This window comes from Lineus longissimus, chromosome 1 (genome assembly GCF_910592395.1).
Source record: "Lineus longissimus chromosome 1, tnLinLong1.2, whole genome shotgun sequence".
In the NCBI taxonomy this organism is placed as follows: domain Eukaryota; kingdom Metazoa; phylum Nemertea; class Pilidiophora; order Heteronemertea; family Lineidae; genus Lineus; species Lineus longissimus.
Genome location: NC_088308.1, coordinates 25,232,973 through 25,250,259, shown reverse-complemented (window position 1 = coordinate 25,250,259; position 17,287 = coordinate 25,232,973). Strand labels below are relative to the sequence as shown.

At 41.9% G+C, this 17,287-nt stretch overlaps 2 protein-coding genes across 2 annotated transcripts; one reads left to right on the top strand and one right to left on the bottom strand.

The window, feature by feature from the left end:
- Positions 1-483: 483 nt before the first annotated feature.
- LOC135488064 (uncharacterized) lies at positions 484-3,180 on the bottom strand. Its single transcript, XM_064772497.1, has 4 exons — positions 2,152-3,180; positions 1,804-1,875; positions 1,523-1,612; positions 484-621 (listed from the first exon to the last, which is right to left on the bottom strand). The coding sequence occupies exons 1-4, from the start codon at positions 3,178-3,180 to the stop codon at positions 523-525; spliced, it is 1,290 nt and encodes a 429-aa protein (XP_064628567.1). The 3' UTR covers positions 484-522.
- A 3,032-nt stretch (positions 3,181-6,212) lies between these two features.
- Positions 6,213-9,389, top strand: LOC135501722 (cysteinyl leukotriene receptor 1-like). Its single transcript, XM_064794013.1, has one exon. The coding sequence runs from the start codon at positions 6,581-6,583 to the stop codon at positions 7,592-7,594; it is 1,014 nt and encodes a 337-aa protein (XP_064650083.1). The 5' UTR covers positions 6,213-6,580; the 3' UTR covers positions 7,595-9,389.
- Positions 9,390-17,287: the final 7,898 nt, after the last annotated feature.

The following is a 17,287-nucleotide window of genomic DNA, read 5'->3' as shown; positions in this document are numbered from 1 at the left end:
AATGTTTGGTGCGGAAGTTGAGAGACAGCAGACGGTCTTGATTTAAAGGTACATGTATATAGAGACCCTACAGTGCGGTATTAATTTCGGTCATCACACCTAAACCTTATCGAGATGTGCGCAAAAAAACATAACGAAAATTCTCTTCTGTCGTGACTTAGTATCGAATCCAACACAGGACGGTCTTTGTGCAAGTCGCTCGCCGCACCTCTAATATGTGAACCAGGGCAGACAGCAACAGAATAGGCAACAACAACAAAAATAATTAGATTTTTTATGATTCTATTTACAATTTTTATCAGAGTTGGTAACTGGTCGTAATATTATGAACATAGGAACGGTTAAAGTAAAACGCAATGGCGATCTCACATGACCATAATGCGATCCTCGTGGGCTATTTTTTCGTAACTTTTGGTGGAAATTATAGATTTCGGACTTGCACTGACACATTCTGCGCTTGTAGGCATCCAATACTGAACCACAACTATGACATTGTCAGCAGATCATTATACACCTTAACAATTATGTCAATGTTGCATTTGCGCTGGCGTCGTCTCCTGTGCTTGTTGGCATCCTAAATTGTACAACGATCACGAAGTAGGTGAGGAACATGCCGATCGCCTGAAAAAAAGGAAGTTGAGAAATTTTAATTCAAGGAAGATGAAGTGGTCAGCATAGAGTCTTGCAACCTTTTCTGAAGACAAAAAACACAAAGGTTCCGGCTCACCATTGCCTTATCAAAATTATTAATGTAGGTTAGAGAGAGGGATGCACGTGAGCAACACTCAATCCTGGTAGGTTAGAGAGCGGGATGCACGTGAGCAACACTCAATCCTAATAGGTTAGAGAGAGGGATACACGTGAGCAACACTCAATCCTGGTAGGTTAGAGAGTGGGATGCACGTGAGCAACACTCAATCCTGATAGGTTAGAGAGCGGGATGCACGTGAGCAACACTCAATCCTGGTAGGTTAGAGAACAGGATGCACGTGAGCAACACTCAATCCTGATAGATTAGAGAGAGGGATGCACGTGAGCAACACTCAATCCTGATAGGTTAGAGAGAGGGATGCACGTGAGCAACACTCAATCCTGATAGGTTAGAGAGAGGGATGCACGTGAGCAACACTCAATCCTGGTAGTTAGAGAGCGGGATGCACGTGAGCAACACTCAATCCTGATAGGTTAGAGAGAGGGATGCATGTGAGCAACACTCAATCCTGATAGGTTAGAGAGAGGTATGCACGTGAGCAACACTCAATCCTGATAGGTTAGAGAGCGGGATGCACGTGAGCAACACTCAATCCTGGTAGGTTAGAGAGCGGGATGCACGTGAGCAACACTCAATCCTGATAGGTTAGAGAGAGGGATGCACGTGAGCAACACTCAATCCTGATAGGTTAGAGAGAGGGATGCACGTGAGCAACACTCAATCCTGATAGGTTAGAGAGTGGGATGCACGTGAGCAACACTCAATCCTGGTAAGTTAGGCCTATAGCAACAAGAATACCAAATTACTTACCGTTAGAATAGTTGGCTTGTCTATGACGAATAAGCCAATGGCGGTCAAACCAATGGGTGGACCAGATAGCTTGTTCAGGAAAATGGTTATCTGCAAATAAATATTTCGTGGAAAAATAGCTGCACAACTCGCCAATAACGTATTCTCATAAATAGGGAACGAAGTACTCTGTGGAGTTTTGTCGAAGTTTGTAATGAACAATACTGCTATGGCGCAATGACGGGGGATCTCAATGTTCCCCTGACAAGTCAAGGCCGCGATGCGAAAATGATCACACCTACCTCAGTAAGATCCCGGATGTTAGAATGCTTCTGCAACTTTATATCATGCAGCCGCGAGAGGCTTTGGTGGGCCTGAAACGAAAAAGGTGTTAAAGCACGTCAAGTTTAGATATCTAAAATACCTGCAGAAAAAGTCGTCTTGGGTGAAAAATGTCTTACGATGTGATCACATTTAATATTTCATTCACCCCGCATCGTACAGTTCACGGAAATCTGTATGCTGTTATTTCGTTCAAACAGAGTTTCATCAGAGATCAATATTATCATTATTTGCTTAGAGTAACAAGTTATTTGCCATATAGGCCTATACATGTACCCCAAGTTTGAGGAAGCAAAAACTGAACTCACTGCACTGTTGACCATGGCGCCATCGTAGATTATGATAACAAGACACAGCCCTGAGCCAGCTATCCAATAGATGTATGACAACAACTGCATTGAGTCGTGACGAATACTTCCATCCCATAAAGTATTGTAAAGCATAAATATCTCCAATGCCAAACCACAGATAAGGCTACACGATATTTGCACCCCCAACAGATCGTCAGCCTCTTTAACAAGTCTAGTAATTGCCTGGTGGCGACTTCTGTAATCAGACAAATCACCGTCAAAGGCGCCATTTCTGTCGATCTGATTGCTGAATGCGTTGTTAAAACAGTTCAATTCCGACCTGACCACGTAGCTGATACAGTGTCCGAACGCCAGCGGCAAAACCCATGCTGCTGAAGTGTATGTGAGGTTTACTGTTGCCAAGCCGGTAAGAAGTGACCGCACCCAACTTGGGTATCCTTTAAACATCTGCAACGGGCTCAGAACAAAATCCATCGCTCTCGAAGTGGCTAACAAATATGCAATGAGAAATGTGTTGATAACGACAATCGAAACGGCCAAAGATGTTGCAATAACAGCACGCTTTCGTAACTTCCTTGCAAAGCAGTCGTGTTTGATTTCACAGTGCGCTACCAACTTGTGATAATCTGTCATGAAGCCAGGTGCTTTGTCTTTCGAATACCATACCCTAAAACTGGACAAAGCCTGGATCATGCACAAGATAAACCAGTTCGTTACTGCCACCTTCGTGAAGAGTTCCGGGCTAAACGATTCATTAGATTCAAAAAGTAGCAACATCCTCAACGACGCTGTCATTAACAAGAAGCTGATCACTGCGCTGTACACCAATGCACATGCGCTCCCGTTCCGGCTGTGCCTCCCGTGATAAAGTCCGAACAGTTTCATGGCATTGAGCAAGGGCAACATAGCGATATATGTCGTCGTATCCGTGTAGTATTCCGCATGCCTCTGATCTTCTTTCTTGCGACGCAGGTCTTCTGGCCCCGTTTGAAACAGAGGGTCAACATTTATCTTTGACAGAGGCATCGTGAAAGCGTTTAGTTTCCGGGTTTTGGTTTTCGATAGGGTCTATATCTTCTGAAAGATTCAGTAAATGTCACCGGCTGATGCACCGGTTACTCTCACTGCCTCTGATGTGTTTCATCATCTATATTTACTTGTGTCACAGTCCAATACCATCTGATCTACCCCAACATAATATAATCAAGATTGGTCACAGCGCTCGCATCTCTTGAGACCAAAAACCTTTCTCCCAGCCAACCACATTAATTATCCGCATCGGTGACTATCATTCGGGTTTAATAAAACAAAGTCAACATTACCTATTCGCGACAAATATTGACAATCAAAGTTATAGTACTATGTATCCCAAACAATAACGTTACTTCGGCATTTTATCAGTTATGCATGCCATTAACTGATGAAAAATGGTATAACGCGGTGTTTGGATATTGCCTTCGCAACCGTATCTATCATGAGCCCAGTTTCCTGATATGGTAAAATAATAATTCTTTTGAAATGAAATAGCGAGAGTGCGATCAGGATCCCAGACAAGGCAGTAGTCCAATCGACAGGTCTCCAGGCAAGTATAGAGCTCTCGTTTTGGCGACATCTCCCTGTTCGGGGACTCTCGCCTGACTGGTCGCCCGACAGTTGGACTCCGTGGCCACCGTAACAGTACACGCCCAATCCATTCATGACAGAAGGGCAATCATGAAATTGCCAGAAAGGCAAACATAAAATTCATCATCAAGCACTGGTTATCATCATGACATGGTCTATCACCTTTCATGCCTTTGAAAGCGGCATCAGGGACTGCAAATATTAAACTGGATGCAGTGACAATTTGATGCAATATGTCCATATTTACAGCCATGATGACATTCTGTTCATTGGGAACTACTCGGCTGATGGATTTTGGACTGCCTTCGCCACCAAAACTAATACTGATCGAAAAGTTTTGCCATTCTATTCAGAATCAAAGATTTATTTCATTGACAGTCATGACAACATACACCTCAATGATAACCGCTGCAGCAAATAGATGATCATGATTATCAATACTACGAAAAGAATTTACCGCTTTGCAGACCGCAAAGGGAAAACACTCTCATGGAATCAGGCCTAATACAATGTATAAGATAGAATAAGAACATTTGAAAAGAGCTAATTTGTATACTCACGGCTTCGTTAATGCTGGCTCCATCGTACAACACCAGGCCCGTAAATGCAACACTCATGACCATCCAATAGACGTAGGCCAGTATCGTCAAAGGATTAGTCGAAATCGAAGAATCCCATAGAACAGAATAAAGGAGAAAGATTAGAAGACTTAAAGAACATGCCAGGGTTATGGAAACTTGGAAACTCAACAATTCGTCTGCCTTTTCAATCAATCGTGCAACCACCTGATGGCGGACTCTATACTTCTCCAAATCTCCCTTGAATTCCCCGTCGTCTGTTATTTCTGCACTCAAAGCTTTGTTGAAGCACTGAAGTTCGAGTATCAGCGCGTAAGAAATGCAATGTACGAAGAAAGCGGGGAATATCCACGCTGCAGAGATGTGTACTTGACCGATAGTTATCAACGCGTCGGTAAAAGTTTTTCCCCATTGCGGGAACGAGTTGTAAATTTCTTGCGGGTTTTTCATGCCGGCCATCACTTCTGACGAGAAAAGGAGATTGAAAAAGAACACGAAGTTTACAGCAATATACGCGATGCCGATTCCGATTAAAACCCATGCGCGTCGCCGTAAAATCAACCTGAAGCACTCATGATAGTGCTCACATGAATTGAGAACTACTTCGAAACTCATGAAGTAGGATGGCGCTTTCGACTCATGAAGCCATACCCTGAGACACGTAACGTATCCGCAGAAACACCAAGTCAGCCATATGACGGTAATAAGTGCTCCGAAAAGCTCAAGGCCGAAACCGTCGATATGTTTGAAGGAAATGCACATTCGCAACAAGGTGTTCAGGATGACTACCCCTGTTATAATGCAGTTTATTAGAGTCAGGTATCGAAATTTTTCGTGGGAGTGCCTTGAATTGTACAGACCAAGTAATCTCATGGTCATCAAGAGTGGGTACAAAGAATCATAGAGGAAAGAACCAGTGTAATCCTTTATCGCTTTCACTCCAGTCTTCGGGATTTGTCTGTCCTCCGACATATTTTTTGTGTCGATCTCCATTGGTACAGCGGCCATCTTGAATCTCCAAGGCTCCAAAACAAACTAACTTTCCGTAACAATGGCTATTTCCGAAACGTATATTCCTCAAACCTCATCACAACTCAAATCAAGTCGCTGGTCACTTGCGCCAGCACGTTTCTATGGGTGACCGTTGTTGGTGATGAGGCGTCGGCTTGATCTGTCGCGAAATTAGGGGCAGCGAGGTACGCTGTGTAATCACTCAACGCTGCTATTAAAGGAGGAGTCTTCTTCCCTGAATGATTGATAAAATGATTCAGCTTTTGTTCTAAATCATGAAAACTCCACTATAATCGGCACATTTCAATTCGTGCACCAGTTTGATAAACAACACTATATATGCTCGATTGTGTGAGGGGCCAGTGTAGGAATAACTGTTTACCAATTTTCTTCTGAAATAACGCTGATTGTTTCAAACCCTAGATGAACTGATTTGACTAATTTCCTCCAAAAATCCAGATATACACTTTTTGAAACAATTACTTTGGTTTGTAATTGTTTCAAAAGGTAATTCATTGGACGAAATAAATCAATTGAAATATGTTCATTTATGGTTTAAAACAAGAGATTCGTTAATATCATTATCATCGTTATCTTGAAGGAAACCCCTGAACCCGAACTTAACAAACTCGAACGAACGACGTCATGTGTGGGGGCAATAAAAAGTACTTTGCCCCTTTGACGTCACACAAAGTCATTACGGAAATAGTCAAATCTATTCATATAATATATTTCCATTACATTGAAATAGAACCCATTGATTTATTTAGAAATTTTATGAGTCGTATCATTTTGCAATTTTTAGCTCAGATGCATCAGGGTTGGTTCCCGGACAAAGCAGCGAGATGATCGACAGGGATGTCTGAGGTGTTTGTGTAGATCGCCTGTACAACGAACTTTGCTGTGTCCGGGTTTGTCATAGCCAGATCGTGCTGGTGTTGCCTTAAAGGGGTACTAAAGGCAGGAGCTGGGGATCAAATTGGTAGTCTGCGGGTGACAATTATGCGGTCGTTGGTCGTGTTTGATTCAGCGATATGTATTCTTCAAACAAGCGGGAATAGGTCAATGCAGTATGATAAAGGGAGAGGCCCCTTTCGGCGATTTTGTGTAACATAATCTGACCTACCTGGCATCGCCTATAGTCTCTCTTTAAATAGTCATGCTCGTCGTTTCTCAACAATCTAAGCTTGCTTAAGAATCTCGAAGGAGCAGTGATGGTTACTTCGACTGGATATCAAAATGTTACAACGTCGCAAGATGTTTCAATGTCGCAAACTGCAGATCCATCGGATATTCTGGATGCTCTCCTCTATTACAACAGCAGTTACCTCACGCCCATTCTTGTGATATTCGGCGTAATAAATAATCTTTTGGTATTGGTAGTCATGTCTCTACCGCAGTATAGAAAACACGTCAGTTGCCTCTACCTCAGAGCATTAGCAGTCTTCGACATAATAAACTTGTTAGGAATCGGGACAGTACTAACAAAGAACGTCATGGTAGCAATGATAGCAAGGTATGGCGACCCATTCTGTGCAGCTTTGTCATTTTGCTCATATTTTTCACCAAATGCGTCCTCTTGGGTGATCATAGCCATTACCTTTACGCGATTCGTTGCAGTGATGTTTCCCCTGAAGGCGCACCTGATAACAACATTCAAGGCAGCAAATATATACATAGCTGTGACTGTGATTGCGTTCTGCGTCTGGGCGTCACCCTCTTTGGTCTTCAGCAAAGCACCTAAGGGTGAATCGACGCGGGCGTTCCGTTGTGTTCTTCTCATCCCGGTCAGTGTTAACGCAAGTTATGAAATGGCACATTCAATCCTCGCGCTGATGTTGCCTTTCTTCGTTCTTTTGGTTTTGAATTTGTCGATAATGAACAAAATGAACCGGAGGAACAAATCAGTTGAAAGAATGACTGTAAGTGCTACTGATACTAAGGAAGAGCGTTCGGTGATAGTCATGGTTTTTGGAGTAACAATAGCATTCCTTGTCTTAGTCTTACCATACGTTATCCAGACCATTGTATGGCAAGTTCTCTTGGCTTATAAAGAGTTAAATCCTTACCAAATTAAACAGCGAAACTTCTCCTACACGATGGCTTCTATGTTCTACGCAACCAACTGTTCCATTAATTTCTTTCTCTATTTCATTACTTGTAGAAAGTTCAGGCAGGATTTCAAATCAGTCATTCTCTGCGAGTGTCTTTTGGCCCAAAAGGGATGATAAAGGATACTGCTTCTTCTTCAAAAGTGTTTGTCGGTTGTGCACCCTCATGCATCACGTATTAGTTGCCATTATTGATAGCAATGGGTCAAACCGCCCAACTCTTGCCGCTGTGCTCCCGTGATTACAGTGCCGTTGAGGCGGAATGCAGCTTTCCGTTGTGTTATAGTGAAACGTGCGTTACCGATAGGTATGATAAAGCAAGTCACAACTGCCAATCGAAGCCTGACCTGATATTTGCACCGAACACTTGCCCATTTTAAGTCTTATCCGACAAAACATATAGCAACGCTACACAATATTTCAAACCAGTGACACTTTAATATCAGCCTCCGTTAAATCATCCGCCACCCGATCGATCTCGCCGTTGTCTTGATCAAGATTGATGTAGCAGCCGTATTAATAATTTTGAAAAAGGTCGTAGTGCATATATTTGCATTTCTATTATCTCTGTTTACCACTAAGCGGGCAGATACCGGTGTAGATACAATTGCCCAATACAACCATGTATCTAATTGTTTGACCACTAATAATCTGGCTGATGAATTGGTTTCCTTGATTTACGCAGGTCAATCAGAGAACCCACGAGCGATGAGTGTAAAAGATATCAAGCTTTTTTCCTGATGCATGTTCTGCTATGTTTTTCTATCTGTTTCATTTTCTGTAGACATACCCGTGTAGCAGCTACCAGAGATGACTCATATCTCGTTATATTCTTAGGGGTGGCTGCACTCGGTCAAGTTTCCATTTTATCTTGGGGAGTGCCACCCGACCCCGGCCTCGTTTCATGGATCGCACCACCGGTCCTCTATTGGTTGGGCTGCCCACACCCCTTCCAGAATTTCTGGATCCGTCACTGGACTATCTGAGCAAATTCTTAATATAGTTCTAAATAGAAATAGACGCAAACGTTCATCAAGAAATGAAGAATAGCACATATTAGATATGTGTGTCCTTCAAACTGTAGATATGAGTATTTTAGAATCATTCTATTTTCACAAACCTTGGCGTCATTTGACCATCTATCTTTATATCAAGACCTGATTATAGATTTATCACTTCTATATATGTTTCAACTTTTCAATGGATCTTTATTTTCGAGTTTATCTGGCTTGAGAGTCAGTCATTGTAGCTCTTCCAAACTACCTTTAATCAAATTATCAAGGTAGACACCCGTATACGTTGGGTAACTTGGTTACCCAGTTTATTCAAAGACCGATTGAGACCGAAATACGCTGCTTTGGAATTGTACCGGCGGATGAGACTTAAATGTGTTTTTGTACTAACGTTACAGCCCCCGGTGTGAAGTAGAAAAGCCAAGGATTGGCAAAGGAGAATGGAGGTTTCCCGAAAGCTCTAAATCAGTACAGGTAGTTGCTGAAATAAGAGGAATTTCTTGCTTTGTACGGATTCCAAAAGAATTTCCAATGGTCTTATATTTTTCCGCGTATGCTTGTCATTGTAAGCACCGCTCGATATAAGAGAGGACATAGTATTTCTTAATCAGGTAAACCTTTAACTATTTTCCCATGTCTGTCGCCGTGCGGTCACCACCATGTTGCCTTCTACCAATCAATCTAGTAGAAATCAAATCCAATTTGATTTGCAAGTCGATATTTTGGATCAACTTCTGTTTTACAATAGTGCCTACCTCACGCCGATCCTGGTCGGATTTGGTACTATAAACAACTTGCTGGTCCTAGTAGTGATGTCTCTACCACAGTACAGAAAGCATGTCAGCTGTTTCTACCTCCGGGCCCTCGCCGTCATCGACACACTAAGCCTAATAGCCACAGGCGTAATCTTAATTAAAGATGTAATGTCAACCATGATAAAAACATTTGGAAACCCTTTCTGTGTAATCATCTACTTCATTGGATTTTTCAGTCCAAATGTTTCCTCGTGGACCATCGTAGCTATTACCTTCACGAGATTCGTCGCTGTTGTCTTCCCTCTGAAGGCCCATTTGATTACAACCTTTCGATCAGCGAAAATCTACCTTGGACTTATTATTTTATTGTTTATTGCTTTTTGTGTTCCTGCGATGATATATAGCAAGGTGCCCCAAGGAGAAAACATAAGAGCCTTCATGTGCGTATTGCGGATACCGGATGGGTGGTATGCTGTGTACGATATGGGGCACGCTGTTCTCTCACAAATATTACCCATTTCAATACTTTTATTCCTTAATGCGTCGATAATGTACAAAATGAGTAGACGCAACAAGTCAGTGGAGAGGATTAACACCACTGCAACTGACAATAAGGAAGAACGTATGGTCATCGTCATGGTGTTTGCCGTGACTGTCGCATTCATTGTCCTACTCTTTCCTTTTCTTCTCCATACTGTTACTTGGCAGGTTCTTGGAGCGTTCAAGGAACTCACGCCATATGAAATAAAGCAGCGCCTCTTCTCTTATACAGTTGGCGTTATGTTCTATGCGACTAACTGTTCCATCAACTTTTTCCTCTATTTCATAACGTGCAGAAAATTTCGAAAAGATTTCAAAAACATGATTTTATGCAAAGAGGCCTCAAGGTGGCGATAATGTGCAAAATGAGTAGAGGCAGCAAGTCAGTGGATAGGTTTAACACCGCTGAGAAAGTATATCACAGGAAGGCTGATGGACGTGCCCGTGATGTGGTTCCAGGGATTCTCACAAATTGCTTGCATTCAACGGACAGATCATTATGTCATCATCTTGATTTGATGATGCCTTTACTTAACGAATAGAGACGAAAATGGAAGGGAACTGAAAGTTATTATTTTTGAACCACGCAAACAGCATTCTAACCAAATGGGCTCTGCAGACAAGGTTAGAAAACAACAAATTTATGTTAATTCTCGGTACTTTCGCCCACCGGTTTCCAAAATACGTGGTCCACATTAGAATACAAGAATGCCAGATGCCTTACTCTGTTTTGCTCTCCCATACTGAACTTCGAGTGGTTTTGCCTCCGTAGGCTCCGCCGTATGCCTTGGGGACACACGTTGTCTGGAAAGCGAGCAATGTCAATACATTGAGGGTCAAGATGTTACTCTCCTTGCTACTCGTGTTCCCGTTTCCATCATCGAGGACAATTGAGGACAAAGACCTCGGATTTCCACAGGATGAATATAGATGTAATTATCAATAATTAGACAAGACTGGTTTAACAAAAGTGAAATAAACAACGTAAAGGTTCGACCGGGAATACTATAAAAATAGTAGTATCATGGTAACTGTATAGCTGTATAAATGTGGACAGAAGTAACATCAATTTCAGACCTATTCTATATTTTCACAAACCTTGGCGTCATTGGATCATGTTTCTCTATATGAAGCTTTGGCTATATTAATAATACATGTACTTTATTTGCTTCACCTCACCCATTTTCATGTTGCTCTCCACTCTTCGATGCAGTTGTTAAATTTCCTTGCAAGTCTATCCGTGGTATGTCTCGTTACAGTAGTTTCAGAATCGTTTTGATTTTAAGAATCGTTTCGATGAGAAAATTAAGGTGGAAGTAATATTGTTAAAGGACGTCGGTAGATTTTACCCCTGTTAATGTCAATACCTTGGAGGACCAAAGTCGATCGCCACGGCCTCGGGAGTATATCGGCGGATCTGATTCTCATATTCCTTTACTGGATTGGACAACAATCTCGATACCCGCTGTGCTGCAAGAAGACTACGATTCATCCATTAAAAAAGAGAATAGATGTCAGCCAAAAGCTACGGCGAGGCCAGCTTAGGTAGTTAGGAGTGGTTGAAACACGGACCGAATTCCGTGGTATAGGAAGGAGAGGATTTTCCCACTTAGAATCTTCCATGATATTATACTATGTAGATGATATTTAGCCGGTTTTGGTGTGTCTGTTTCACATTGGCCTAAAACACGTATATATAGGCTTTTTGTACAAGCGCCCTGCAACCGGCTAATAACGTCTACACAGTCCACGTCATTACAATTCTCAATGGAAATAAAAATGATATTTGCTATATTTTCCCACATTCAGGTTTTAGATCTCTAACGGCCTTTCAGTTACTGTCACAATGTTCATATCCGTGTCTTCACCCGTTAATAACTCGGATGGTCAAAACCAAATCCAAATTGATTTACAGATCGATATTTTGGACGAACTTATGTACTACAATAGTGCCTACCTCACGCCGATCCTGGTCGGATTTGGTACAATAAACAACTTGCTGGTCCTGGTAGTAATGTCTCTACCACAGTACAGAAAGCATGTCAGCTGTTTCTACCTCCGGGCCCTCGCCGTCATCGACACACTAAACCTAGTAGGTATCGGTGTAGTCTTGATTAAAGATGCCATGTCAACCATGATACAGATATTCGGAGATCCTTTCTGCATTATCATCTACTTCATTGGATTTTTCTGTCCAAATGTTTCCTCATGGACGATCGTAGCTATTACCTTCACGAGATTCGTCGCTGTTGTCTTCCCTCTGAAGGCCCATTTGATTACAACCTTTCGATCAGCAAAAATCTACCTTGGACTTATTATTTTATTGTTTATTGCTTTTTGTGTTCCTGCGATGATATATAGCAAGGTGCCCCAAGGAGAAAACATAAGAGCCTTCATGTGCGTATTGCGGATACCGGATGGGTGGTATGCTGTGTACGATATGGGGCACGCTGTTCTCTCACAAATATTACCCATTTCAATACTTTTATTCCTTAATGCGTCGATAATGTACAAAATGAGTAGACGCAACAAGTCAGTGGAGAGGATTAACACCACTGCAACTGACAATAAGGAAGAACGTATGGTCATCGTCATGGTGTTTGCCGTGACTGTCGCATTCATCGTCCTACTCTTTCCTTTTCTTCTCCATACTGTTACTTGGCAGGTTCTTGGAGCGTTCAAGGAACTCACGCCATATGAAATAAAGCAACGTCTCTTCTCTTATACAGTTGGCGTTATGTTCTATGCGACTAACTGTTCCATCAACTTTTTCCTCTATTTCATAACGTGCAGAAAATTTCGAAAAGATTTCAAAAACATGATTTTATGCAAAGAGGCCTCAAGGTGGCGATAATGTGCAAAATGAGTAGAGGCAGCAAGTCAGTGGATAGGATTAACACCACTGAGAAAGTATATCACAGGAAGGCTGATGGACGTGCCCGTGATGTGGTTCCAGGGATTCTCACGAATTGCTTGCATTCAACGGACAGATCATTATGTCATCATCTTGATTTGATGATGCCTTTACTTAACGAATAGAGACGAAAATGGAAGGGAACTGAAAGTTATTATTTTTGAACCACGCAAACAGCATTCTAACAAAATGGGCTCTGCAGACAAGGTTAAAAAACGACATGTTTATGTTAATTCCCCGGTACTTTCGCCCACCGGTTTCCAAAATACGTGGTCCACATTAGAATACAAGAATGCCAGATGCATTACTCTGTTTTGCTTTCCCATACTGAACTTCGAGTGGTATTGCCTCCGTAGCCTCCGCCCGTATGCCTTGGGGGACGCACGTTGTCTGGAAAGCGAGCAATGTCAATACATTGAGGGTCAAGATGTTACTCTCCTTGCTACTCGTGTTCCCGTTTCCATCATCGAGGACAATTGAGGACAAAGACCCCGAATTTCCACAGGATGAATATAGATGTAATTATCAATAATTAGACAAGACTGGTTTAACAAAAGTGAAATAAACAACGTAAAGGTTCGACCGGGAATACTATAAAAATAGTAGTATCATGGTTACTGTATAGCTGTTTAAATGTGGACAGAAGTAACAATAATTTCAGACCTATTCTATATTTTCACAAACCTTGGCGTCATTGGATCATGTTTCTCTATATGAAGCTTTGGCTATATTATTAATACATGTACTTTATTTGCTTCACCTCACCCATTTTCATGTTGCTCTCCACTCTTCGATGCAGTTGTTAAATTTCCTTGCAAGTCTATCCGTGGTATGTCTCGTTACAGTACTTTCAGAATCGTTTTGATTTTCAGAATCGTTTCGATGAGAAAATTAAGGTGGAAGTAATATTGTTAAAGGACGTCGGTAGATTTTACCCCTGTTAATGTCAATACCTTGGAGGACCAAAGTCGATCGCCACGGCCTCGGGAGTATATCGGCGGATCTGATTCTAATATTCCTTTACTGGATTGGACAACAATCTCGATACCCGCTGTGCTGCAAGAAGACTACGATTCATCCATTAAAAAAGAGAATAGATGTCAGCCAAAAGCTACGGCGAGGCCAGCTTAGGTAGTTAGGAGTGGTTGAAACACGGACCGAATTCCGTGGTATAGGAAGGAGAGGATTTTCCCACTTAGAATCTTCCATGATATTATACTATGTAGATGATATTTAGCCGGTTTTGGTGTGTCTGTTTCACATTGGCCTAAAACACGTATATATAGGCTTTTTGTACAAGCGCCCTGCAACCGGCTAATAACGTCTACACAGTCCACGTCATTACAATTCTCAATGGAAATAAAAATGATATTTCCTATATTTTCCCACATTCAGGTTTTAGATCTCTAACGGCCTTTCAGTAACTGTCACAATGTTCATATCCGTGTCTTCACCCGTTAATAACTCTGATGGTCAAAACCAAATCCAAATTGATTTACATATCGATATTTTGGACGAACTTATGTACTACAATAGTGCCTACCTCACGCCGATCCTGGTCGGATTTGGTACAATAAACAACTTGCTGGTCCTGGTAGTAATGTCTCTACCACAGTACAGAAAGCATGTCAGCTGTTTCTACCTCCGGGCCCTCGCCGTCATCGACACACTAAACCTAGTAGGTATCGGTGTAGTCTTAATTAAAGATGCCATGTCAACCATGATACAGATATTCGGAGATCCTTTCTGCATTATCATCTACTTCATTGGATTTTTCTCTCCAAATGTTTCCTCATGGACGATCGTAGCTATTACCTTCACGAGATTCGTCGCTGTTGTCTTCCCTCTGAAGGCCCATTTGATGACAACCTTTCGATCAGCGAAAATCTACCTTGTACTTATTGTTTTATTGTTTATTGCTTTTTGTGTTCCTGCGATGATATATAGCAAGGTGCCTCAAGGAGAAAACATAAGAGCCTTCATGTGCGTATTGCGGATACCGGATGGGTGGTATGCTGTGTACGATATGGGGCACGCTGTTCTCTCACAAATATTGCCCATTTCAATACTTTTATTCCTTAATGCATCGATAATGTACAAAATGAGTAGACGTAACAAGTCAGTGGAGAGGATTAATACCACTGCGACTGACAATCAGGATGAACGTATGGTCATCGTCATGGTGTTTGCCGTGACTGTCGCATTCATCGTCCTTCTCTTTCCTTTTATTCTCCATACTGTTACTTGGCAGGTTCTTGGAGCGTTCAAGGTACTCACGCCATGTGAAATAAAGCAGCGCCTCTTCTCTTATACAGTTGGGGTTATGTTCTATGCGACTAACTGTTCCATCAACTTTTTCCTCTATTTCATAACGTGCAGAAAATTCCGAAAAGATTTCAAAAACATGATTTTATGCAAAGAGGCCTTAAGGTGGCGATAATGTGCAAAATGAGTAGAGGCAGCAAGTCAGTGGATAGGATTAACACCACTGAGAAAGTATATCACAGGAAGGCTGATGGATGTGCCCGTGATGTGGTTCCAGGGATTCTCACGAATTGCTTGCATTCAACGGACAGATCATTATGTCATCATCTTGATTTGATGATGCCTTTACTTAACGAATAGAGACGAAAATGGAAGGGAACTGAAAGTTATTATTTTTGAACCACGCAAACAGCATTCTAACCAAATGGGCTCTGCAGACAAGGTTAGAAAACAACAAATTTATGTTAATTCCCGGTACTTTCGCCCACCGGTTTCCAAAATACGTGGTCCACATTAGAATGCAAGAATGCCAGATGCATTACTCTCTTTTGCTCTCCCATACTGAACTTCGAGTTGTATTGCCTCCGTAGCCTCCGCCCGTATGTCTTGGGGGACGCACGTTGTCTGGAAAGCGAGCAATGTCAATACATTGAGGGTCAAGATGTTACTCTCCTTGCTACTCGTGTTCCCGTTTCCATCATCGAGGACAATTGAGGACAAAGACCCCGGATTTCCACAGAATAAATATAGATGTATTACCAATAATTAGACAAGACTGGTTTAACAAAAGTGAAATAAACAACGTAAAGGTTCGACCGGGAATACTATAAGAATAGTGGTATCATGGTAACTGTATAGCTGTATAAATGTGGACAGAGAGTAACATCAATTTAAGACCTACATGTATTCTATATTTTCACAAACCTTGGCGTCATTGGATCATGTTTCTCTATATAAAGCTTTGGCTATATTAATAATACATGTACTTTATTTGCTTCACCTCACCCATTTTCATGTTGCACTCCACTCTTCGATGCAGTTGTTAAATTTCCTTGCAAGTCTATCCGTGGTATGTCTCGTTACAGCACTTTCAGAATCGTTTTGATTTTCAGAATCGTTTCGATGAGAAAATTAAGGATAGAAGTTATATTGTTAAAGGACGTCGGTAGATTTTACCCCTGTTAATGTCAATACCTTGGAGGACCAAAGTCGATCGCCACTGCCTCGGGAGTATATCGGCGGATCTGATTCTCATACTCCTTTACTGGATTGGATAACATTCTCGATACTCGCTGTGCTGCAAGAAGACTACGGTTCATCCATTAAAAAAGAGTAGAAGTCAGCCAAAAGCTACGGTGAGGCCAGCTTAGGTAGTTAGGAGTGGTTGAAACACGGACCGATTCCGTGGTATAGGAAGGAGAGGATTTTCCCACTTAAGATCTTCCATGATACTATACTATGTAGATGATATTTAGCCGGTTTTGGTGTGTCTGTTTCACATTGGCCTAAAAAACCACGTATATATAGGCTTTTTGTACAAGCGCGCTTCAACCGGCTAATAGCGTCTACACAGTCCACATCTGCTCATTACAATTCTCAATGGAGATAAAAATGGTATTTCCTATATTTTCCCACATTCAGGTTTTAGATCTCTAACGGCCTTTCAGTAGCTGTCACAATGTTCATATCCGTGTCTTCACCCGTTAATAACTCGGATGGTCAAAACCAAATCCAAATTGATTTACAGATCGATATTTTGGACGAACTTATGTACTACAATAGTGCCTACCTCACGCCGATCCTGGTCGGATTTGGTACAATAAACAACTTGCTGGTCCTGGTAGTAATGTCTCTACCACAGTACAGAAAGCATGTCAGCTGTTTCTACCTCCGGGCCCTCGCCGTCATCGACACACTAAGCCTAATAGCCACAGGCGTAATCTTAATTAAAGATGCCATGTCAACCATGATACAAATATTTGGAGATCCTTTCTGTGTAATCATCTACTGCATCGGTTTCTTCAGTCCGAATGCATCCTCATGGACGATCGTAGCTATTACCTTCACGAGATTCGTCGCTGTTGTCTTCCCTCTGAAGGCCCATCTGATAACAACGTTTCGATCAGCGAGAATCTACCTTGGACTTATTGTTTCATTATTCATCACTCTTTGCGTGCCCGCAATGATATATAGCAGGGTACCTCGGGGAGAAAATGTAAGAGCTTTCATGTGCGTACTGCAGATACCGGAAGAGTGGTATGCCGTCCACGACATGGGGTTCGCTGTTCTCTCACAAATATTACCCATTTCAATACTTTTATTC

Bases quoted from the DNA above. Each gene is read 5' to 3' on its own strand.
- LOC135488064 (XM_064772497.1), bottom strand. From the start codon at position 3,180: ATGCCTCTGTCAAAGATAAATGTTGACCCTCTGTTTCAAACGGGGCCA. The intron at 1,876-2,151 runs GTGAGTTCAGTT...TTTTCGTTTCAG, and splicing joins GCGCCATGGTCAACAGTGCA to GCCCACCAAAGCCTCTCGCG. The intron at 1,613-1,803 runs GTAGGTGTGATC...ATTTATTTGCAG, and splicing joins ACATCCGGGATCTTACTGAG to ATAACCATTTTCCTGAACAA.
- LOC135501722 (XM_064794013.1), top strand. From the start codon at position 6,581: ATGGTTACTTCGACTGGATATCAAAATGTTACAACGTCGCAAGATGTT.